Here is a 26,648-nt window from a genome sequence, read left to right as displayed (position 1 = left end):
ACAACTAAATAACAATCATGTCAGTGACTCTTTTTATGGTCCTGATCAAAATAGTAGATGATCTACTCTTTTTATGGATTCCCACTTCATGATGATGACAAAGCTAGTAGTTATCTCTGTACAATTCTCTTCTGTTTTTTTTTTTGTCAAGAAAATACTTATATTAAGTATATAATATATATATATATATATATATATATATATATATATATATATAATACAGGGTCGGGTCGGGCCGGGCCGGGCTAGGCCCAGGATCTAAACCCTGACCCGACCCGACCCTGCCAGGGTCAAACTATAACTAAACCCAAACCCGCCCTCAGGGTCAAAAAATCAGGGTCGGGCCCGGGCCGGGCTCAGGGCGGGTTCGGGCGGGTTCGGGCCAGCCGGGCTTTATTGACACCCCTACCTCTAAGTTCTTTATTGTTGTTTATAAACAACACAGTAAAACTATTATTACTATATATTTAGATGGGTCTATCCATAAAATCTAAAATGGTCAACTACTTTATCAAATTTCTGAGTCAAATAACCTGAGTAGCAGCCCCATGGCATGCTACAAATTTTACCTGTATAGTCAATGTGGTTACCAATGTCTGTTTTGTACTGTTCCATAATACTGTCCTTCCTGCCATCAGGAAAACATAACCAGATGTGGATCTCCTATCATTCTCACAGCTAACAAGGTCGGAATCTGTATGACCCACTAGCTTAAGTTCAGGAATGTGTTTTTATGTTACATATGATCTTTTGTCCCCTTTAAGTACCGTAATACTTTTTTGGCAGCAACCCAGTGGCTAAGACCAGGATCTGATTGATATCTGCCAAGAAGACCCGTCACAAAGGTAATATCCGGTCTGGTATACACCTGAGCATACATGATACTACCTAGTGCGCTAGCATAAGGCACCTCATTATGTCATCTTTCTCAGCTTCATTTTTCGGGCACTGTGTCGAGCTCAGTTTGAGAACAGGAACATTCCCAGGTTTGCAATCCAGCATACTGAACATCTCCTGAATACGATCAACATAAATCCTCAGAGAAAAACTTAGTAAACGGCGAGAACGATCCCTATGGATCTCAATGCCAAGGATAAAAGAAACCTCACCAAGGTCCTTCATGTCAAATTCCCTAGATAATAGTTGCTTTCATTTAAGCAACATCCCTAGGTCACCTCTAGTAAGCAGGATGTCATCCATATAAAATATGAGAAAACAGAAGAATTTGCTCCCACTGACCTTGTGATATATACACTGATCCGCTTTATTTTTCACAAAATCGAATGAAATCACGACACTTTCGAACTTCAAATACCACTGCCTAGAAGCTTGTTTGAGACCATAAATAGACTTCTTGAGTCCACGCAAGATGGTCTGAACCATCCACCGCAAGACCCTCAGGTTTAATTCAATAAGCTCCCAAACATCATTATGTTTCATCGATTCCACCTCATCTCTCATTACATCTAACCACAAATCTAACTGAGAACTAGAAACAACGCCTGAATAAGTAACTGGATCAACCACACAACTAATGTCGTAGTCATGTTCTCTCAGATAGACCTCATAGATAGATGGTATTTCTGAATTTCTCCCCTTGATGGATTTCCGTGATGGTGCTACCATTGCCTCACCCTGAATCTGAGAAATCTCAGCTGGAACTGCATCAATGATAGGATCCTCAATCGCATCCTGATTGAGAGGAATCTCATCAGGTGCTACATGAATGTCAAGGACCGTTATTAATATCAGGCTCCTGAACTCCAGCAGGTGTAACTAATGGTGTAGTATGCCCCACATCCGTCTGAATAGGTAGAAGAACATGTACCGATGTACCAACCATGTCACTATCTTGAATAGTCTGAGAACAATCATTCCTTTTGGCCACATCAAATTCCAGAAACTTCGCTGCCTATAAGTCCATAATTCTAGTGTCTCCGCAGGGATTATAAAATTTATATCCCTTCGAATGATCTGGGTAGCTAACAAAATAGTAATGAGTAGTCCTGGGATCCAACTTGTTCAAAGTTGGATAATATAATTTTACTTCTGCAAGGCACCCCAAACTCTAAGATGGTTTCTGGGTTTAGTAACTACATGGTTAAGGATATAAGGAGTAGTTTTCAAAAACTTATCCCATAAGAACTTAGGTAAAATTTGTCTTACTAATCATACTCCTCACTAGTGCGGTTATGCCTTTCGACGACACCATTTTTCTCAGGACTTCCTGACATAGTAAACTAACCAACTATCCCAAAGTCCTCTTAGTATTTGGCAAATAAGCCCTTAAGCTATCCAGCATCGCCATGTCTGTCATAATACTCACCCCCACGATCAGATTTAATAATTTTAATAACTTTCCCCAACTGTTTGTCAACTTCAGTCCCAAAAATCTTGAACTTGTCAAGAGATTCAGACTTTTCTTTAATTAAGAACAGATAGCCATATCGGGAGTAGTCGTCTGTTAAAAGTGATGAAATAAAAAATTTCTACACAAAATAGCTGAATAGGGGCCACTGATGTCAGTGTGAATGACCTCCAACAGGTCAGAACTATAGACTATAGTTTTCTTCTTTATCTTGGTCATCTTTCCCTTACATCAGTCTACATAAATTTCTAGAACACTTTCGAGAGTAGGTAGGATGTCAGACTTTATCAGCCTTTCCACTCTTGCCTTAGAAATATGACCTAACATCTTATGCCACAATGTGAAAGACCGTTCTTTAGGTAAGGGTCTTTTAGAAACAACGTTTTCAACATTATGGAAGGCGTAGATATTATTGGGAGATAAACACAGTCTGTACAATCCATTGGACGTAATACAGGAACCAACTTTATTTGAAACAAATTTATCATACTGTTCTTTATTTCAAAATGGTAACTACCAATGTCCAACACTGAAATCAAAATTAAATTCTGCCTGAAGGATGGTACATAAAAAGTATTCTTTACAGTCAAATTAAAACTAGAAACTAGTAATAAAATTATATCTCCCACAAACTTTACGTCAATCATATCCATCGTTCCCTATGACAAGCCTTGATTCATCCTAATTTGGTCTCTTCCGGTTTATGAATCCCTATATGGTAAAAGTAACTTAGTTAGTTACCCCGTCGTCTAGCCTCCAAGTACTGGATGAGGCTTATGATAGATTGGATTCACAAACAAAAGCCAAAGAATCGTTACATGATGGCCTGGGTTTTGATAACCAAGTTTTGTATTTGTTGCAGTCCTTCTTTATGTGACCATTCTTCTTGCAAAAGAAGCAGCGATCACTCTCTTTCTTGAAAGAGTCTTTCTTAGGTCCCAAATTGTTAATCCGATCGCACTCTTTATTGGCAGACTTATGAGTATGGTTTTTAGACTTTTCACTCTCATGGGATTTGGAAATAACAAGTAGTTTCTCTTCCTCGGATACAACCCTAGAAATAAGGTCATCGATACTCCAGACACCATCCTGGGAAAGGTAGTTGGTTTTGATGATGTCAAAATCAGAAGGTAGGGTATTAAGAACTTGATGAACAATCAAGGCATCAGGAAGAGCAATATTCAAGGCTTTGATTTTGGTTTGATAGTCAATCATCCAAACAATATAATCCCTAACACCCCCAGAACCATGATATTCCATATTAAATAGCCCTTGCAGAAGTCTCTCAATCTCAGCATTCGATAAAACTTGGTATCTCTTGGAAATTGCATCCAGCAATTCCCTGGCAGTACATTTATCAGGTAGACCACTCTTAAGGTGTTCCGGTATCGACCTCTTTATAGATAGTACAGCAAAGCGATTACTATTTTTCCATTCAGAATGCACAAAATTTTCATCCTCAGTACTATCAGCTATTAGGTCCATTAGTTTATCTATAATAAGGGACGTATGCACATTTGCCATCTCCATGGCAAACATAATGTCCTCTTTCCACTTCTTAAAATTTGACCTAGTAAGAATCTCAATAGTGATCATGTTATTGTTGACAGAAAAGGTGACTGAAAACTTAAATAATGAACAGTATAATAATCAGCATGATGCAAGTACAGCTTGAAACCTTATAAGCTTATGAGAATTTAACACACATCATTGTGAAAACACCTTTGGGTTGAATTCCCAACATGCAATTGTAAAAATCCTTACATACCAGTGGCCATGGGAATACAGTTCAACTTTCAAAATCCACCACCTTTGGGTGTGCAGAATTCTAGGGTCAGCCTATTCATATGTATACTGTATATGTACCCCTTCAAGTACCAATACATGACCACCACCTTTGGGTGTATGACCACACATCAGAGTTGAAGGACATCCCACAACTGTATGAGACCGGTGTTTCACAAATCCAACAAGAAAGGTCGCTTTGGCGGCTGCCAACTGTCGAACCCATGGAACCCTCTCTTGGGATAGTCCAAAATTACTTACATCCTTAAACAAATTGTGTTATTTTATAATTTATGATAAGGGGCTTAATTGTATCAAAATTAACACAAATATGCCAACAGTATTGTTCATCAAAGTAGGCATTCCAGCAAGTCAGAAAATTAGTTCGGTTCCCAATGGAACGAATCGATAAATTCCAGAATAGGGCATGCATCAAAAGAATACCAAGAATATTTAAAATATGCATATATATTTTTAATGTCTTAAAACTAACACAAAATCCAACGATTCTGTTCATCAAGGTAGGTATTCCAGCAAGTCAAAAATTGGTTCGGTTCCCAATAGAATGAACCGATAAATTACATAAAAGGGCATGCATCAATAGAATACCAAAAATATTTAAAATATGCATATCTGATCAAAACAGAGGACACCATTGTGTAGAGCACAGAAAAATAGAGCCAACGCAAAAAACGGGACCCCAAACGGAGTCTCGTAGCCCCCAGAAAGCCCGGTCAAAGTTTTCAGCCCAAAAATGTTGACTGTACTGGTTTGACCTGTCCAGATGGGCCGGTCCAATCAAACCGAATCAGTTCCTGAAGTAAACCCGGTTCAGACTCTGGTTCACCCAGCCCAGTCCAACCAGTTCTGGGCCAACCCAAAACGGGTCACCTTTTGGGTCAATGGGTCGGGTCTCCGGGTCAAAAAATAGGCCGACCCGACCCGGGTGGCGCACGTTAGCAACCCTGTATTCTTGTCAGGGGCGCACGATAGCAAACCCCGAAAAATCCCTTCTTTTTTTTTTTTTTTTTTTTTTTTTAAAATCCAACCGGAGAGTGAGATCCACTCGTCGCTGCCGTCGGCGCGTGATAGCGCGTCCGGCGACGGCGATCCACCCATCCAGATGTTCAGCTCTCCGAGCTCTACACCCCTATGTGATCTGTTTCGATTTTCGCCAGAGAAAAATTCCGACAGTAAGTTGTGTCCGTACGGGTTTTTCGAAAAATTGAAAAAACCCTAAAAAACTTGATTCAAACCGAAAAAATTTCGATTCCCTTATTATGTTCTATTATTTTGAATCCATATAGGTTCAAGAACGGATCTATGGAGGCTCTGATACCACATGTTAGAATAAATCGATCCGAATAGGGACAAAATCCCAAAAACCAGGATCTCCATAGGGCGTTCAAGAACACAATCAAATAAATAATAGAAAATAGGGATAGAACCACTGACCTTGTTTCACATCCATAGTGATGATGATTGCAGCGAAAAATAAAGAACAAAGATCTAGGTGCTTCCCCTCTATTCCCAAAGTAACTAGCCTGATAAGAATACCGTATGCGCAGGGACGATGAACACTGAATATCTCCCTCTCTTTCCATAATGCACTCCTCAATAGTGATTGAGAATAATTAGTTGTGATGGGTAGAGAGGGGACCTAACTCTCCTTATATAGTAATCCCTATAGGGTCTAACTCATCACAGTCCCAATAGGAATCTATCTGGCCCACACTAAGCCAGTCCACATTAGACTTCTAATATAACTTAATGGCCCCACTTTATTAGACCAAAACCCTAATTAGCCTGGTTTAGGGATTTAATTATGTCCATCTGGAATTTTATTAGAACTAAAATTCTAACAGCTATTACTCTCTTTCTTTCCCTTTTTGCCGATCCGATTCAGGTTGCCATCGTCGTCGTCTTCATCTTCCATGTCTTTCCCCTCTTCTTCTTCTTCTTGTTGCCAATGAGATCAAGGGAACAATCGCTGTCTTCGATGACCATGATGGATTTGAAAGAGGTCTCGATCAAAAGCTGCCGAAGCTCTGTGTTGTTCTTGATGGCAATGAGTTCAAGGTCGTAGATATCGAAATTCAATAGATTGGCCATTGCAACGATCGTGGTGGATCTTGTAGCAAGTAAACCCTCTTCCAAGCCTTGCCTGACTTGGAAAGTATCCGGAGGTTTTGACTTTTGAGGGAAGTATTGCTGAAACATGGCCAAGAAGAACATGTTTGTGGCCACTCTCGACCCCAATTCAACCCACGTCTCCGATTCAACCCTTAGATCCCAGCCTCCCCAACCAGTCTTCCGTTGTGAGATTTTTATTGAAAACTTCAGATCTGGTTCTAAACCCACCGCCAGATCTAATTTCAGGAATTTATCTCTCAAATAATGGTCTGGTGATGAAATCTCTAAGGCCTGGAATCCATAGGGTTTGGAATTACCTAGTTAAGAGATGGTGTAGGTTTTTTTTTTTTTTGCTAAAGGTCAGCAAATTCGTATTGAAGTATGAAAAGGTTAATAGTTACAGTGAGTGACTGAAGAGTACCAAAAGAAAATTACAGCATCTGCCATCTAAAGCATAGCAAATTCTTGAATTCTTATAATTACAAATATGGGAACATCCCAAACCACAGTATATCTTATGTGAACCTGTAGTGTGGTCTGTCTAGAGCTTCCCAATTAACCACATGTGCGACAAAGCTTGGGCCGGTATTCCAAAAGATAGAAGTCCTTTCCTTGGCCGCATGATTTGCTAAGGTGTCTGCATCCGAGTTTGCCTCACGAAAGCAGTGAGTTATTCGCCACTGGACTGTGTCAAGATAGGGCGAGATAGCCCACCAAGCTTGCATGAATCGCCATGGAATTGATCGAGTAAGGATTGCAATCACAACCGCCATCAAGTCACTCTCAATCCATAATTTCTCGATATTCAGCTCTTACGCCTTCTTAGTGCCCGTAAAGAAAGCACCCATCTCCACCATGTAGTTGCATCCCACCCCCTGAAAGTCTGCGAAGCATCTTAAGGCCCAACCTCGTTGGTCCCTAATAATACCACCTGCTCCCAGCAAACCTGGATTGCCCATCGACGATCTGTCAATGTTTAGTTTAAACCAGCCAGCAGGGGGATGTCTCCATCTTACCTCAATGATCTTCCTTTCAGGGGGCTTTAAGATTACGCACTAAAGTCTCCTTGCAATTACTAGGTCTTGGATGGTTTTGACTTGCACCCCATGCACCCTGGAGCAGTTCATTATCTCTCTATAGCATAGCTGTGTCATTTGCGTTGGAGTCCTTCTTGTGTTGTCATAGCGGCACCTATAGCGCTCCATCCATATTTGCTGGCATATAATAATGAGCATGGCATTCCACACTTTGGGAAGGAGGACTATCTTTGCTTTTCTGCGCCACAAGGAGAAGAGTAGCTCGATGGAGGGGAAGCCTCTCCAAGCCTCATTGAACAGCAGTAGAACCTCACTCCAAATCAGACCAGAGAAAGCACAATCAAGGAAAAGGTGCTGCCTCGATTCACAAGCCGCTAAGCACATTTCACATCTTGACACCGTAGGCACCATCCTGCTACTTATTTTGTTATCAGTGGGCAGCACATCGTGTGCCAATCGCCACCCAAACACCGAAGATCAAGGGTGAAGATCTCTATTCCAGATTGCCCAATGCCATGCCGGTTTCTCTGTTTCAATCTCAACTCATCCCAGTCCAACTTGACTAAAAACAAGCCTGATTTCGTGTGAGTCCAAAATCGCCTATCCTCCCTATCTGACAGCTTAAGATTCAAGCCTTGGATCAAATTAAAGACATTATGTAGAGCAGCATCACCTACCGTTGGAAGCATCCATTGGCCTTCATCCACAAAATCTACCACCTTAGCACATAGGGAGCAAGGTAGCACATTCGGGTGGAGCAAGTCTTCAATGCTTTGATTATTAATCCATTTATCATACCAGAAGCTAACGGAGCTGCCGTTGCCTACCATCCACCTCTCCGCCGATTGGACAAAACCCCGCACTTTCCGAAGGCCTGGCAGTATCGTAGAGGTTCCAGCTGATTGTTTTAGCGACCCATCTTTCTTCACAAACCTCCCTCTCAAGAAGGCAGCAAAAGCCGATTTATCAATTCTAATCGTCCATGCCAGCTTTGCTAGTAGCGCCAAATTTAGGTCCCTTAGCCGTCGAATACCAAGACCCCCCCTCCCGTGTAGGTTTAGAGTATTAAAGAAGAAGAAAAAGAAAAGAAGCAGAGAGGAAGATGAGGGTTCAGTTGGCGGTAGCCATGGAGTTTGGAGGTTTGAGTTGGGTTTTCACATTAGAAAATGGAGAAGATGAGAGATGAAGGAGAAAGATATGATTCGGTGGGTTCGGCCATGGTGGAGGAGAAGAAGAAGTTAGGAATTTGGTGGCTGCAATAGTTAGATGGACTAGGCTCCTGTGTAGCACCCTGCCCGGGCTGCACAAGATCCTTTTGGATAGTTAGATGGGTGGAAAAGATGGGTTTGGTCATTGGTTGCAGGAAGAAGAAGAAAAAAAAAAAGAAAGGTATGAGGTTAGAGATGAGGGTATTATTGTCTTTCTCATTGTTAACTAATATGGATACGATTGATAAAATCTTTTGATTTTAGGGGAGGAGAGAGTCTATTCAATATGCAGGAGAAGGGACTATCATTAAGGTATAATCAAGGGGAGGGGACAGTAATTTTCTCTATTACTATTGTTTTGGAACATCACAAAATGAAAGGAAAACATCCGTACTATTGCAGTTACTAGCTAGCAATTCAGTGCTAGCTAGTGGTTCTGGATTTGAAAAATAGAAAATTCACAGCTGGTAGTTGATATATCTTCCAATCATAATAATTAATTTTTTTAATTTAAGAATGGTTTGTTGAAAGTGAATTTGCTCTCTTGATGTCATCCATTATCCTATAAATATATTCAAAATCCTTAAAAAGCAAATAGAGCTAGTGAAGTACTAAATATTTCATTTTTTTTATTTCTAATAATCAAGATAAAGTTCACTTGAGGTACCTAACGTTTAATATATTTATGTTTAAGATAGTACACCTAAGATACCTAACATTAAGAGTATCCACGTTTAAGATACTTAACATTTAAAAATTTATATTTAGAATGACCTAACATCTTATCAAATGTTGATGAAATTATCTAACTGTCTCAAGTTTTTATATCTATCAATTGGAAGAATATGATTCAACATCACGTTTTTTTTTTTTGTCAATTAATCTTTGATTTGGATAGTGGTCATTCATATACCATTTTAAATCATGACAAACATCATGTATAATATATTTTGATTTAATATCACACGAGAAATATCTTTAAAAATATTTTAATTGGAGGATAAATATATATCAACCCCGATGTTTTAATTTTTTTTATGGGAGAATGTTCTTTGGGCCGCAGTGCAGGCTGCGCCCAAGCACATGGGCCTGCCACTCAAAGGGGCAGGGTGGTCATTGCGCCCACCCCCATGTGCCTGGACGCAGCCTATGCTATTGCGGCACAGAGAACAGTGCCCCTATTTTTATAATATTTGATTTAGATCATGGATATTTATTTGGCATTTTAAATCATGAAAAACACCACATACAACCTAATATAAGATCAAACCGTCAAAAAAGTTTAAATATTCTAATTGAAATGATATAGTTAACCATTATAATTTATCATAAACATTTGATTTTTATCATTGCCACCCATCTCTTCCAATCCTATTCCGTCTGATTATACATGTATATGACAAAGTACTTCTATTCTGTCTTTGTTTTCTCTTTTGGATTCCGAGGGTGAACCGATTGATCCTAACGTCATTCATGAGGAGCTGGACGACGAAGCCTCCTCCTCAAATAAAGATGTCTTTGACGTCGGATGACATATATATATATATATATATATATATATATATATATATATACTTCTTTTTGGAAGTGACTGGACTCAGATCCGTAAGGGCTGGGCTAAAATGGTGTTTTCATCAACAAATTAATGTCCCCCCTAAACGTCAAGTAAAGACCTTTAGTCTCAAGGTTTCTTGAGATCTCTGACAAATTCTTCCAGTGTTGAGTACTAGTGTTTGATGTTTAGAGAGGATTGATCGATGTCGGATGTGAATATTGGCCATTTTGCATTGGACGTTGGTCAGGTCAGATTGCGCAACTCTTTACAAAAAGGCAAAAGATATTAAGAAAATAAAAGAGAAAGAATACAACAAAGGGGAGGTAGCCCATTACAAAGAACCTACAAGAAAAGCCAAGGCCATAGCTCAACAAACAATTACAAATAAATCCATAAAAAGGGGAGAACAAGAAGATAGGGGGCTAGGAACCCGGGAAACTACAACAGAATGTCCCAAGCCAAAGCGATTAGTTGGTTTCTGGAGGTGTCTCTACAAGACGAGAGGAGGAGAGGGCTGTTTGGAAAACGTCAAAAGATATGGCAAACTAAATTTGGAGAAGCGTGCGGGTCTTTGGTTTCGTTCCCACCAAATATGATAAATTTCAATATAAAAAGCTAAATAAAATGCCCAATGGTATCACACATAGATTTCCCATTGAATAATGATAAAACCCAATTAAGTCCATTCATTATCAAAGAATCTAATGGGTCTAGGCCGGTGAAGGCCAGGATGGATTCCCAAATCCCTTTTGAGAATTGAATTGGCAAGAAAATTAAAAATGATTTACATCTTCATGAGCATTCCAGCATAGACAACAAACAATTTGGGCTTGAGAGGGATCTCTGCTAGAGAAAATCTTGGGTAGGGGTGGTGAATGTGAGGGCTCTCCTGGTGATGATAGAAGTTATGCCTATGAATGTTACCTTTAAACTAAACCACTTTAGCCTACACAACCAAGGGCTGTTGAGATCTCACAATTCAAGATTCTAAGCTAATTGAGAAGAGAATTTACCGCAAGGGCAACCATTACAATCGGCAAGATCACCGCTTCCTCTAGGTCTTCTGGGGAAATTTTGCAGATTAGCCCAGAATTTCACAAGAGACGGGGAGATGGCCGGAGAGGCCAAGATCCCATCTACCATCTCAAAGAATGGGAGAGACCTTAGCCATACCCCCCAACATCATATCTAATCCTATCACCATATTGGGCACAGAGGACACCTTTGGGATGCTAAGAGTCTAACCTAAGAAGGGTTCCCTCCCCATCGTCAATATGTGTGATGATGGAAGCCAAAACTGTACATTGGATCTGAAGGATATTCCCCAATGACCAGTAAGAGTAAAGAGAGAAATCCACAGTCCAAATTGAATCCTTTTATAAAGGACGAAAATATATAGAGTCAGTTCACCCTAATAGATTGGCCCTTGAAGTGATCTTCCAAATGGGTTTCACCAAAGATGTAGGAATATACCTCCTTTACTCTTCTTAGGCCAAAGCCTCCCTCGTTCTTTGGAAGGCATATGGATTTCCAACCACAATTAAGTATGCAAAAACTCTGGATTAATTATCATTTGCTTTCCAGAGGAAAGAGTTCGTGAGAGATTCAGTCTTTTATATGGTACTACTAGGAAGCCCAAAATCTCTGGCCCAGTAGAGATAGGAAGCTTGCATGATATATCTAATGAGTTCGAGTCTGCCAGCGTAAGACGAGAATCTACTTTTGTAAAGATGTTACATTTTGCTCAGCTTAAGCTCTGTTAGAAGAACGTTTGAATTTGAATCTCTAACAGAATTTTTGAATTTTAAAATAGTTTGAACCATTCAAACTATGAGTAACTTCTTATCCCTACATTTTAGCTTGTTCAAAGCTATCCCAACTCTACAACGGATAGCATCCCATTGTAACTAAATGTAATACAAAATTCAAATATAATTCAACTATAAATACACCTCAAACTCAACGTTTTGAGATGAGGAAAAATTCCAGAAAATATTCTATCTTTACAAGCTCAAAGTAACCCACTGATCTACTACTGTTGATGAGAACTGAGAGGTGAAAAGAAGATATACATTGAATGACCCAGATTACTGGCAATGTTAGTAATGCACCATTAGATTTGATATTTAGTGATGTTTGGGGCCCTGCGCCTATTTCTTCTACTAATGGTCATACTTATTTCATAATTTTCATTGACGATTTTTCTAAATATACATGGCTTTATCTTATGACCAAACGGTCACAAGTTCATTCAATTTTTGATCAATTTAAGGCCATGGTAGAACGTCAATTCTCTACTCAAATCAAAGCATTTCAATCTGATTGGGGAGGGGAATACCGCAAGTTGAATAAGCTCCTTGCAAATTGTGGTATTATTCATAGAGTGGCTTGCCCTCACACGCATGAACAGAATGGATCTACTGAGCGTAAAAATCGTCACATTGTTGACAATGGCCTCACCATTTTGGCTCATGCTCAACTCCCCTTAAAGTTCTGGAATTTTTCCTTTGAGACCATTGTATATTTAGTGAATAGGCTCCCTACACTGGTTCTCAATAACAAGAGTCCCTTTGAGCTTTTGTTCCATACCAAACCAGCTGACTACAAATTTTTAAAGGTGTTTGGTTGTGCTGCATATCCATTGCTTCGGCCTTATCACAATCACAAATTTTCTTTTCGAACTGCTCCTTGCATTTTTCTAGGATACAGTTTGAATTACATGGGTTACAAATGTCTAGACATTTCTACAAACCGAATGTATATTGCTAGACATGTGGATTTTATTGAATCTTCTTTTCCATATAACTCTTTGTGTCAGTCTAGTCATTCCTCACCTGCAGAATCTTCTTCTACCCCATGGCTAATGGTTTCAGCTGTACCTAATTGTAAGTACCGTGGTCCTCGGGACGAGGGTTCCTCAGCCTTATGGCGAAAAGATTGGCAAAGATTATCATTCGATGAATAATGGGATTGTCATCATTCCACGGTTATATCATCATGGGGATTGGGATCTTATTCCTTAATAATATATCTTTATACTAACATGTAAGGCTAAGTTATGATGCACTAATCATGACAAAGAAAGAAAAATCATTTACTATGTACACTAAAACGAGTTACTTTAATTGTCTATATTATGCCAAAAATAATGAGAGGGAAAGAGACAGATACCTGTCTAGAAATGCAAGAAATAAATGAAAGCGCACCGAGGGCAAAATATGTGATGTCCCACGGCTCAGGTGGAGACAGACGATCGGCTTGTCTCTCTCTTGTCGGACAGAATGAGGCTATACGAGATGAGTTTTGTCACTCGGACTTGGCAGAGTAACGACTATATAAGAGATTTTCGTTATCGTATACAGAATAACGGTATGAAGGGGGTTTTTCGTTATCCGTACAACGACGGGATAACAATACCCAAGAGCAGAATCGCTCTATGCTTGGATGGGTAACCGAAGGATCTACCCAAGTCGAAGAACTCCACTCACTCACATACTCAAGAGGGAAAGACGGAGGAAAAGAGGGTGAAAATGGGGGCAAAACAAGCCTTGGAGGGTCTCCTTACCCGAGAAAAGCTTGAGAAATGAGGGGGGGAGACCCTCCTATTTATAGGGAGGGGTCCCCTCTCTCTCCTGGCCAGATAAGTCCTCCACGGCGCCGTGGAGATGTCCACGGCGCCATGGGTGACGTCAGCAGGCTGATGTCACACCCCCTCATGGTGCCGTGAAAATCCGGTACACATCCCCACGGGGCCGTGGGAAGGCGTCCACGGCCCCGTGGGAGCGCAGTGCCATTTTTCCTTGTTTTTTGGGTTTTTGGCTCCCTTCTGACTCTTCAGCATTTGATAAAAGGGTGATTTGGTTTAGATGTAGGGACAAGAGTCCTTCTTGAGAGAGATACCGATGTCTGTCCGTGTCCTGTTGTCATCATCGCCGGGGGGTGACAAAATTCAGTGTCTACACTAATCCATCTACAAGCCCCAATGGAGCACATGGCAATAGAGGTATGTCACTTGGTTCTCTCACAACTCACACGCCTCACTCCCCCATGCGCCCTCCATCACCTATTGCTGCCTTCCCATCACCTACACCTGCAGTACCTTCCCCAAGCCCTTCCCCACCATCTATGGGTCCATCACCATTAGCCCAATTACCCATTCCTAATTCAGTTACATCAGGCACACAAAATCAGCCGGCTGTAACTGAAACACAGGAGCCACCCAAACGGACCCACACTATGCAATTAAGATCAAATCCAAAACCCTCAACCCGATATCCATTACCATCTGCTTTTCTTGGTTAAACCAGTACCGAAAAAAAACCTACTTGCTATACAAAGGCTGCAAAATGCTCTAAATGGAATGAGGCAATATTGCAAGAATTTAATGCTTTGTTGTAGAATGGCACTTGGGTTTTGGTACCTCCATCTCCAACTCAAAATGTGGTTGGGTTGAAATGGGTTTTTAGAATAAAGAGAAAGGCTGATGGCACCATAGAAAGATATAAGGCTAGACTAGTAGCCAAAGGGTATAATCAACAAGCCGGAATTCATTACACAGAAACTTTTAGTCCGGTTGTTAAGCCCACTACAGTGAGAACGGTTTTATCATTGGCAACATCCTGTAATTGGCCCATACGGCAGCTTGACATCAGTAATGCCTTTTTAAATGGTGCATTGCATGAAGATGTATACATGTCTTGCCAACTGGTTTTACAGATCCAGATAGACCTGACTATGTGTGTAAACTTCAAAAATCCCTCTATGGATTGAAGCAAGCACCAAGAGCCTGGTTTGAACGTTTGAGTTCTTACTTACTGAAACTGGGGTTTCAAGGGTCCAAAACAGACACATCCTTATTCATAAGGACCAAGGATGAACAATGTCTATACATCCTGGTTTATGTTGATGATATAGTTATCACCGACTCTACTTTGTCTCTGGTTCAACAGGTGAGTCAAGACCTCCACAAGGAGTTTGCTTTGCGTGACTTGGGCCAGTTACATTATTTTTTGGGTGTACAGGTCATCCCTCACTCAAAAGGGATTATCTTGTCTTAACAAAAGTACATCACTGATATGTTGGAAAGAACCGGTCTGGAAGGTGTCAAGCCAGTTCAAACACCCATGGCAACTACTGCTCGGCTATCCAAGCATGATGGGAATCCAATGGTTGATAGCACCTTGTATCGCAGCATAGTTAGGGCCCTACAATATGCCACTCTCACAAGGCCAGATATCTCCTTTTCAGTCAACAAAGTATGCCAGTTTCTTCAAACTCCTCTAGATGTTCACTGGCAGGCTGTTAAAAGAATCTTGCGCTATCTTAAGGCAACTGTGACACAAGATCTTCTCATTTCTAAGAGTTCCACAACTGGTTTGATGGCCTTCTCTGATGCTGACTGGACCGGTTGTGTTGATGATCGTAGGTCCACTGGAGGTTATACGATTTTTATGGGGGCTAATCTCATTTCCTGGTCTGCTAGGAAACAACCCAACATAGCAAGATCCTCCACTGAATCTGAGTATCGAGCCTTAGCCAATGCCATAGCCGAAATCATTTGGATCACATCCTTACTTCAAGAACTGGGCATCTCCAACAATCCCAAACCAGTGCTATGGTGTGACAATTTGGGAGCAACATATTTAACAACAAATCCATTATTTCATGCACGAATAAAGCATATTGAGGTGGATTTTCATTTTGTCCGCCATCTAGTTGCACAAGGACAACTTAAGGTGAGGTTCATCTCCACAAAGGACCAGCTGGCCGCTATTCTTACCAAACCTCTGTCAACGGCTTGATTTGCCTTCATCTGTGACAAGCTAAAGATTTGCGAACGCCCCTCTTCATCTTGAGGGGGGATGTTAGGAGAACGTTTGAATTTGAATCTCCAACAGAATTTTTGAATTTTAAAATAGTTTGAACCATTCAAACTATGTGTAACTTCTTATCCCTACATTTTAGCTTGTCCAATGCTATCCCAACTCTACAACGGATAGCATCCCATTGTAACTAAATGTAATTCAAAATTCAAATATAATTCAAATATAAATACACCTCAAACTCAACGTTTTGAGATGAGGAAAAATTCCAGAAAATATTCTATCTTTACAAGCTCAAAGTAACCCACTGATCTACTACTGTTGATGAGAACTGAGAGGTGAAAAGAAGATATACACCGAATGACCCAGTGAGTAAAATAAGGAGTGAACTCATCTTATCCATGATACATTTAATATACTCCCAATGATTGGAATGAAAAGCCTTATGAATATCCAACTTAAATAACACAGAGAGGGGCGGGGATGAGATTTTCTATTGAAACCCTAACAATCTCATGGCATAATGGAAAATTGCCCAACAAGTTTCTTATTGAAACAAAAGCAGTTTGGTTAGGGCATACAAGATTTGAAGCCACCTGCTACAATCTGTTAGCAAGGACTTTAGCAATAAATTTGTAGATAAGATTGCCAAGGGAAAAAGGCCTAAATGGAAAAAATAGAAGAAATGTCATCAACCTTTCGTATGAAGCAAATGAAGGAATGATTATTTATGCCTCTGATTTTTTCCTGGTGGAGGAAAAAACTATGGACAACCCTAACCAAAACATTTTTAATGAAATCCGGGTGGAGTAAAAAAAGCTCATCCTAAAACCATTAAGAGTAGGGTTTTTTTTAGCACTATGACTTTTGATGGCCAAGAGAATCTCCTCATTAGAGGGAAAGCAAGGCAGGAGGGACTGCTGGTGTGACTGAAGGTTATGCAAGGAAGATGGGTAGGAATCGGCTCCAAAGGGGGTTGGAGGGTAGCCTGAAAAACTTTGTAAAATAGCTCAACAAATTGACCTCAATTTATAGATTTGTTTCACAGGAGAGTGTTACTCTTTCTGAGACATACTTCTTGGATCTTTTTGGACAAGTATGTCCAAGGGGTATTTCTCCTCTATATATAGAGGACATTCTTGACACTTTTAAATACAATTCCAAGTCTTCTACTCTCTTTCTCTCACTCTCTACAAGTGAATGCCCTCTGAAAGTGCATTTTTAGTCTAAATACAACTATGTAGTACTCGAAAAGACTCAATAAGCGTATGTACAACTACTTGCGAATGCTATAGTGTTGTTTTATTTTGGACATCGATATGTGCTTTTTCCGATTACACCATTGAGGATATCTACGGTCTTAAAGATTTGTCAATTCGCAAGTGACACAACTCAGCCCACCAATCATTTGATGTGTACACTTGTTGTAGTTTCATATTCATGATCTGGGTTCTCCTACCACCAAGATGGACAGATACAATTAGCATTCCAGATAAATTTTGTTCTCTCAATATTAGTCATTGATTGTTGATCTTATTAAGCTTTCTAGATATTATATATGAATCCAATCATGAAGTAAAATGAAAAATAAATAAAGGGAAGGGTGCTTAAAGATTGAACGTGACTATGCCTTTGAGAATGTTCTATATTATTCTAGATTTTTCTTCATTTTTTTTCCCGGTCTATTCTTATCGAGGGCCCATACGTCTAAGAGTTCAACTCATATTACATACCATATGTCAGCATCGAAATTGTATCAGTCATATAGTACCATCTCGTATCAAATAAATTTGGTATGATATATCGATATGAGATACTTGTATCGAGTCGGTATTTGGTATGACATCGGTATGAATAAAATGGTAAAAATTAATCATACTATATCAACTACACAAACTTATTTCAACTGAGCAGGGTGCTTTTTAGAAGGGAAAAGTTATTTTCGAGAACATTGGGGTGGCTTCTGAGCTTACTAATCTAATGTATGCCAAGTGCAGAGGAGGAGGGATGGGAATGAAACTTGATGTCCAAAAAGTGTTTGACACCCTTGAATGGTCCTACCTGTTTGATGTCCTCAGTGCTTTTGGCTTCTCGCAGCTTTGCATTTCTTGGGTGCATCAGATTCTTCAATCTACTAAATTATCTGTGTTGATAAATGGGGGACCAGTCGGATTCTTCGGGGTGGAAAGGGGGCTGCGCCAGGGGGACCCTCTATCCCCTCTCCTTTTTATTTTATCTGAGGAGGTCCTATGCAGAGGTCTCAGTGAGCTTCGTCTTAAAGGCTGGATTTCAGCTCTCCCAGGGCCACGACAGGTAAACACTCCCTCTCACCTTCTGTATGCTGATGATTTAATTATTTTTATGAAGGTTGAGCTGAAGGGAGTAAAGCAGGTAATGTGCTTCCTTGATAATTATGGATCATACTCGGGACAAAAAATCAACTTGGCAAAACGTAAAGTGTTCCTTGGAAGAATTTCAGCAGCTCGGCGGCAGAGGGTATCATTGGAGTTGCAAATCCCTATCTGTTCATTCCCTACACGAAACCTGGGTATCCAACTCAAGAAAGGAAGGGTGAATCGTGACATGATCTTACCATTTGTTGATCAATTTAAAAGTAGGCTGGCAGCTTGGAAGGGACGCCTTCTCTCTATCAGGGCGCGTTGAGCTTGTTCGATCTGTAATGGGAAGCATCCCAATCCACAATTTTTCAATCTACTTGTGGCCGGCTTCAATGGTAGATTTAATGGAAAGATGGGTTCGCAACTTCATCTGGACGGGTGAGGCGGATAGTGCCAAATCTATTATAGTCAAGTGGGATAGTGCATGCAAGCCAAAAAAAGAAGGAGGACTTGGAATTCGACGCCTGCGAGACCTTTATTTGGTGTTGTTATCCAAATTAGCATGGTCTATAAAAACTGACAGTTTGGATTTTGCAGCTTTTATGCGAGGAAGGTTACTGAAAGCAGATGGCTCGCTTAAAAAAGCCGCAGGTACCTCATCAATTCTCCTTGGACTCCGCAAGGTTTGGAACTTTGTCTGTGAAGCAGAACGTTGGGTGGTAGGAAACGGTCACTCCATTAATTTTTGGTATGACAAATGGATCGGGAACCAAAGTGTGGAAGACTTCTTGCAGCCAATTCAAATCCCACGCTCTCTAAATGTTGTGGTCTCGGATTTTAATGTGAATGGGGCGTGGGACTTACCTGCAACCTCAATCCCAACTTTACAAAATGTGTTCACTCATATCCAAGCCATGGATACCTGAGATACATGCAAAAGTGATCAACGTTTTTGGGCCCACACCAGATCTGGTGCCTTCTCAGTAGCGTCTACCTGGGATGCCTTACGAACTAAGGTTGTGCCTATTGGATGGAGCTGGGCTATTTGGCAAAAAAGCTTGCAGCCTCGATCTTCAGTTTTTGGATGGCGGCTGATGCATGGCGCCCTGCCAACTGACCAAGCTGTGTGTCGAAGAGCAGTGACTCTAGCATCTAGATGTGACCTCTGTGGGGCCGACTGTGAATCAATAACCCACATCTTCTTGAGTTGTTCATACTCGAGTAATATATGGATGGAAGTTCTTAATCTATTCAATGAAAGTTGGAGGGGGTTCCCATCCATCCAACTACTCTTTTCATGGTGGCGAAGAAAGTTGCAGAGCATCCCCCTACCTAAGGCTTGGGGTCCCCTAATTGTAATTGTTTGTCACCAAATCTGGTTAGAGCATAACAAGCAGCGTTACGACAACCTTAGAAGAACACCTGCTCAAGTGGTGAATCTATGCATCAGAGAATTGTCGGACTGCTCCAGAATAGAAGGTGCGAAAGTCAGTTCTGTCAATGAGATGATCCTAGCTAGAAGACTACAGGTCCAGATCACCAAACCTTGGCCCAAAAATATTTTAGAGGTTCACTGGAAACACCCCCCTACAGGCTGGTGGAAACTAAACATTGACGGCTCATCTTTAGGGAATCCAGGATCTTCTAGAGCAGGTGGGATTTCCAGAAACCATATGGGCTCTACAGTTAGATGCTTCGCATCATTTCAGGGGGTTGGAACAAATTTCATGGCAGAGATGGCGGCATTCATGGTGGGAATACAGGAAGCCCGGAATCTATGCATAACCAAGCTCTGGATCGAAAGTGACTCAGCTGCAGCAATCTTTGCAATCCTCTCTAGCAAGATCCCATGGAACTTAATGCAACGTTGGTGGTCCATCTCTACTATTCTGGACTCTATACAATGGAGGATCACACATTGCTATCGAGAAGTAAATGTAGCTGCTGATGCCTTAGCAAATCACGCAGCAAAAAGCAAGAGTTCAAGCTCTTTTCAAGTTCCCCCTGCCTTCATCACTCAAGTTGTATTCTGGGACGCAATAGGACGGCCTAACTACAGATTTACTTGACATGCTCTTCTGAGCTGTAAGCTCTCCTTTGAGGGGCTCTTGGTTTGTCATACAGTCGTTTTGTAACAATCCATTTAACTATTTTCATATTAATACATTGCTGACCTTTAGCCAAAAAAAAAAATCATACTGTATCGAATACCTGTACTACCTATACTGAATAGATATGATATGGTATTAATATGAAATACATGTACCGATCAGTATTTGGTTCAATATAGGCCGTATCCAGTGCACAAGGCTCTTGCGTTTAGCAGGGTCAGGGAAGGATCAAATGTACGCAGCCTTACCTATGTTTCTAAAGAGGCTGTTTCTAGGACTTGAACCTGTGACCAAGCGTTCAGCAAGTGAGCACTTGACCAACACGCCAAGCATGACCTTCAATGTAAATGTTCAATGTACCTCGTACCGAATACCGGATACTGTACCAATTAACACCGATAGGCCTACTAGTTGTAGATGATGTGGAGACATGCCATTGGCTACCTGCTTGGAGAAGTAAGGATTTGGCTCCTGTCCTATAGTGGCGGGAGCTGGAGTGTCCAGCCCATGTAAACCACCTAAACATAGGGGGTGGGGTGGTCATTTTACATGTGGGGGCCAGGTGGGACCCACCTGTGAAATGACCACCCCACCCCTGTTTTTGTTGTCGTTTAACTGGGTTGGACGCTCCAGCTACCGCCACTGCAGGACAGGAGCCAAATCCGAGAAGTAGAGCCAATACCAACTGCTCTAGGAAGTTGGCGGCTATCATTCTTCCTCGTCATCTCCCCCATATGTGGCATGCAACATGCCTTTATTTGGTATGCTATATGACGCATTCTTCGTATTCCTCAATAAGTCAAAACCCTACTTCATTAAAAAGCTTGTTTGGCTGCATGGATCACAGTCCATTGGCATTGGGCAACGGTCTTCATGGGAAAAAAAATGGAAAGATTGGCAACGATCTTCTTCTTGAGTCTTCTTTAATCAATCTCTCGGTTTTCATGAAAATAGAAAGGTGGTGACTGATTTAGAACATCCAAATGTAATATCTCAATATTCCAGGAAGTGGGTCCCACAACCTGATGAATGGAGACCAGATTAGGTCATCTTCATGTCCCTATAAAGTAGGGTACCACATTCTCAAATGGGACCCACCCAATACAGATATCTTCTTCACTGTTTTAGTTCGTGCCTTCTATCATTTGAGAAGGTAAGAGAATGAAAAACGTCCAAAATGTACACATCTGAGTACTTACGTTATTTTCACAGATCAAATCTTCTAGGTAGGTAGGTAATCAAGTCTCATTTATATATAAGCATTTCATCAAACACTTAGGATACAATTAAGGAGAGTCTTCCTTCACCTATATTAGAATTTGAATTTGAACTCTTCCCATAGCATCTTGCCAAGCCCTCATTTTGGGGGGTTTGATTGATCAGTACTTGTTGGAGAGGTTATTCTGAGTGGAAGATGGTTGGGTTGCAGTGGAGGGTACAGACAAGTAATGGGTCATCAAAGCTTCTGGTTCCAGAATCTGGTCTCATTCGTAAAACTTGGTTATGGTTTTTGGGTTTGCTTTTTGAGTTGAAATCTAAAGTTGGAAGGTTCTTCAAGAAAGCATGGGCATTAGGGATTGAAGATCCAAAGAAAGTGATCCATTGTTTAAAGGTAGCCATAGCACTCACCTTAGTGTCATTGTTATATTATGTGAGACCTTTGTATGAAGGTGTTGGAGAACAGGATGCTATATGGGCAGTCATGACAGTTGTGGTAGTCTTTGAATACACAGCAGGTAAGCATCCAATTTCCCTTAAAATTTATGATAATAATCCTAATTTAATTTCTATGCTTATACTATTGTTGTTGTGGATTTTTCTTATTTTTTTTTTTTTATATAAATGCAAATTATATTCAAAGAAGCCCGGAAAATCTTTCCCTCTCCCCCCCCCACTCCCTCACAACAACAACAACAACAAATCACACCTCAATTAATCATAATCCACTGTTACAACTTCATCTTCAACATAAGAAGAGACAACCCAAAACAACTAGTCACTTGGGCTTACTCCTAGCTAGTTACTCTAACTAGTTGAGAAGGGCGAGAGGCCTTTTTCCCAATTTGATTCTTGGAAGGATTGAGGGAATAACTCAGATTCCGCAACGATTCTTTGAAGCTATGGAAGGTCTCCCCCGATCCACATGCACTACTGTAGAGGAGAAAATAATGTCCATAGATACAATATCTATTTCCGAACAAATATCTAATTCCGAACAAACACAACCCCCCCACCCCCACACTTGATATATCTTCTGAGTAATCATTGAAATAATATTTAACTCTGAATTATCACAACCCCCCCCCCCCCGTCTTTTTTTGGGGTAGGAAGTAACAGATTTATTGATACTATCGTGTATTACTCATGGATGGAGAAGAAACTACCTCCATAATCCATGGATCGGAAATAGGTTAAACTGTCGTACACGTAACCCCCTTCTCTCCCTAATTGAATTAATGTTTTAACTCTATAGTTTCACAAACCACTCAATTCCGTCCTTGATTTGTTGTAGGAGCAACAATATATAAAAGCTTAAACCGAATAACTGGAACTATTCTTGCTGGAACACTAGCCGTCATCATTCACTGGTTTGCTATCAAGTTAGGCAAATCGTTTGAGCTTGTAATTATTGGAGCTTCAGTTTTCGTTTCAGGTTTGTGACATTTCATTGACATAGACAAAGCTACCAAATTAAGAGACACCTACAAGAAGTAATTAACTCTAAATGGTTTATGGTTTTTGTTTTGGCTCTCATCAGCTTCAGCAGCGACTTTCACTAGATTTATTCCAACGATAAGACTTCGATTCGATTATGGTGCTGTGATCTTTATCCTCACCTACAGCTTGATTGCGGTTTCGGGTTTTCGAATTGAAAATTTGTTTCAGATGGGGTACCTGCGAGTTTCTACCATTGTCATTGGGACTGTTCTTTGCATGCTCATCAGCATGCTCATTTGTCCCGTTTGGGCTGGCGAGGAGCTTCACCTCCTCATCACTCGTAATATGGAAAACCTTGCCAATTCCTTGGAGGGTAAAAGTTTCTTCTTAATAAATGCAATACTTTTTTTTTTGTGTGTGTGTGTGTGTATGTGAATAAAAAATATATTAAGAGTATATTAAAACCCAAATGACATCAGGACCTCCCTTGGTGCAACGGTAAAGGTTGCTCCATTATGACCAAGTGATCATGGGTTCGAGTCTGTAAACAACCTTTGCAAAAATAGGGGTAAGGTGTCCGTCAATATAACCCTTCACAAATAGGTGGAACAATGTGCCTATTTAAAGGACTACAAAAGAGTCATGGCCCTAAGTCAGGGTGGGCCGGGCCAGGCTGACCCTATTTGGACCTGGGGAGGGGGAAATGCAGGGTTGGGCCAAGCTGGGAAGAAGAAGAAGAAGAAGAAAACAGTACTGAGTTCATCCACATTGGGCCGGGTTTGACTCAAGGTCAGAAATTTTCAACCTTGACCCACCTTTAGGGCTGGGGTATCTTAGCCCTGGCCTTGTTTGGACTCAGGGCCGTTATCTCTACCTATTCCTATCATTGTCTCTACTAGGGAACAAATAGATAAGGCCTTCTCCATGACTTCAAAGTTTATGGAGTTCCAAATCTGCTAATAGGAGCAGGAAGAATTGGACCATCTTCTCATATTCCTCTCCCACCAAATATGGTACATCACGACACATAATGCAATCCTACAACAACCCTTAATAGTCGAAACAATGTATCATAGCATAGTTGACATGTAGTGATAATTTGTAGAACTTCAAATAAACATAAAACATGCATAGTCCAATAGAATGATTATCTGATTCAAATTTTATTCTCCAAAATGAAAGGATGTGTGACGGACTACTTCAAGGAGAAGAACAGCAAAGGCAATGTTGACAATGACGATAAAACCCATAAAATTTTATTAGGATACAAATGTGTGCTAAATTCAAAAGCGGCAGAAGAATCTTTTGTAAGTAATTAATAAAGATTATTCGTACAAGTTTTGCTTCTCTTCTTTCCATTCCTAAAATTGATCTCCTTAATAATTAATTCCCGTGCCTCATGAGTTATGCTTTTTATAGGCCAATTTTGCCATATGGGAACCTGCCCATGGTTGCTTCAGATTTAGACATCCATGGAAACAATACCTCAAAATTGGAGCATCCATGCGCAACTGTGCCTTCTGCATCGAGATTCTTAATAGTTGCATTAATTCAGAATTTCAGGTAGGTTTTGAAGCTTGCCATGCTCAATTTATAAAGGGTGCACCTTGTTGTCACAAGGTGGTGAAGTCATGATTTTAGTGCATCGTATCGGATCGGGTATCGGTAATCTTCAAAACCGATATGACATCGATACATGGATCGGCCGTATCAAACAAGTTTCCTTCTAGGTTTCCTTAAAAATGGGTTTTCTTAACTATTTTACCCCTTGTCTGTACCGTTCCACCAATACGGTATCGACCAGGTATCAGTATTGGCCACCTACAAAACCATGCAGTATCGGCTGATTCCGATACCTCAAACCATGGGTGACGTGAGAAGTTCTTATCTTCCTTTGACTGCCCTTTGTCTTATTCCTGAAAGTTATTTAAGTTAAATGAAAAAGACTGCTACTTGGTCGAGAAAATTTTTTGCCACTACCCAGGTTGCAGGAATGTACCTGCTACCTGGGCTTGCAGCCAAAGAAATGGAATAATTCACTTTCACTTAGGGTTCAAAAATACCCTCATGTTATAGTATTTCCATAATACCTTTTTTTATTCCATTTCTTTGGCTGTGAACCGGGTAGCAGGAACATTCCTACAACCAAGGTAGTTACAAAATTTCGTCCACCTGGTCGAGAGCGACAAGCGGCTGCTAGACCTAGACACAAGGATGTGCAAAATGACCATCACACCCCCATGGAAATGTGTAAATCTCAAAGGATGTGATGGTCATTCCATGCAGCCCTACATCTTGGCGCAGGGACCACCCCAGCGTTCTCTTGGATTAAAATCCTCTTCAATTCACCCATGGTGCAGTGCGATGCAGTTTGGGGTGCAGATGTTGACACCTGGCAGGTGGAACATCCAATGGTCTGAGCTGCACCACCCCAGTTTTTTTTTCTTTCTTCCCGAGCTCGACACCGTTGGATGTCACGCTTGCCAGATGTCGATATCTCCACCCCAAACTGCTCCGCACTGCACCATGGGGGAATTGGAGAGGATTTTTTCCCCATTCAATTCTCTTTCCCGTAAGTTGAAAGTAAAAAATAGTTTTCAAAATAATTTGAAAGTGGGCTTATCAATATGTCATATTCAACTATTCAAGCTATCATTGTCCATGTAAAATGACATAATGTAATCTTATTGAAAAAAGAAATTTTTTATACTAAAAGGGAGTTACAACTTCTTTTTCACCAACCTGATTACAACAAGATCTTCCCATTTAATTATAAATACCTTCAATTCTTGCCTTCTTAGTTTTTACAACACTAATAATTGTTTTTGGGTTATTCTTATTGAGCTACAGGCACCAGACTTCATAAAGAAGCATTTCAGTGATGCCTGCATCATATTGAGTTCTTACTCTTCAAGGGTTTTGAAAGAATTGGTTATTTCTATCACAACTATGAGAAGATCTTTCAAAATAGAATTATCAGTTAGAGAGATGAAAGATGCTTTAAGAGAGCTTCAAAATGTTTTGAAGTCCCTCCATAGCTGCTTACTCAGTACTCCACCACCACCATCATCACCATTACCAGAAAATTCTGAAGAAACAACAAAAGAGCCAATTTCAACACCCACCACTACAGTACCTCTAATGGAGGTTATTCCTCTCCTCACAGTAGCTTCATTATTGATTGAAATTGTGGCACGTATTGAAGGGGTCGTCAAAGCTGTGAATGAATTAACAAACTTGGCAGATTTCAAACCTCAAATCGAAAAACCCATGAAGCTCACCAGAGAGCCTAGCTCAGGATATCAAGATCAAGAAACCTTGAAAGCACTAGAACAAGTTTGAGATCTAGATTACCTTTGTATAGACAATTAATGACCATTCTTCCTCTGCGGGGGCAAGGGTGGGGTGGGAGAGGGGATGATCTAAAAGACATATCTATCCATGTAAGCACTTGTAAAAACATGCCTTGTGGCTAGCACCCTCACTCTAATTGGTGAATGCGGTGGAAGTTAGTATTGTAATTTCATAATTTGAATTTTAAAGGGAAGGTATTTGTACACGGGAGATTCTCTCATTGACTCTGTCAAATAGGGGGAGCAGGGTTGTTTATGTCATTCTGGTCGTACATGAAA

General features: G+C 40.6%; 1 protein-coding gene across 1 annotated transcript; it reads left to right on the top strand.

The window, feature by feature from the left end:
- Nucleotides 1-21,772: 21,772 nt before the first annotated feature.
- Nucleotides 21,773-26,358, top strand: LOC122650441 (aluminum-activated malate transporter 10-like). Its single transcript, XM_043843856.1, has 6 exons — nt 21,773-22,094; nt 22,871-23,011; nt 23,117-23,389; nt 24,199-24,323; nt 24,436-24,579; nt 25,861-26,358. The coding sequence occupies exons 1-6, from the start codon at nt 21,773-21,775 to the stop codon at nt 26,356-26,358; spliced, it is 1,503 nt and encodes a 500-aa protein (XP_043699791.1).
- Nucleotides 26,359-26,648: the final 290 nt, after the last annotated feature.

This window comes from Telopea speciosissima, chromosome 2 (genome assembly GCF_018873765.1).
Source record: "Telopea speciosissima isolate NSW1024214 ecotype Mountain lineage chromosome 2, Tspe_v1, whole genome shotgun sequence".
NCBI classification, from domain to species: Eukaryota; Viridiplantae; Streptophyta; class Magnoliopsida; order Proteales; family Proteaceae; genus Telopea; species Telopea speciosissima.
This window is presented reverse-complemented; position numbering and strand designations above follow the sequence as displayed.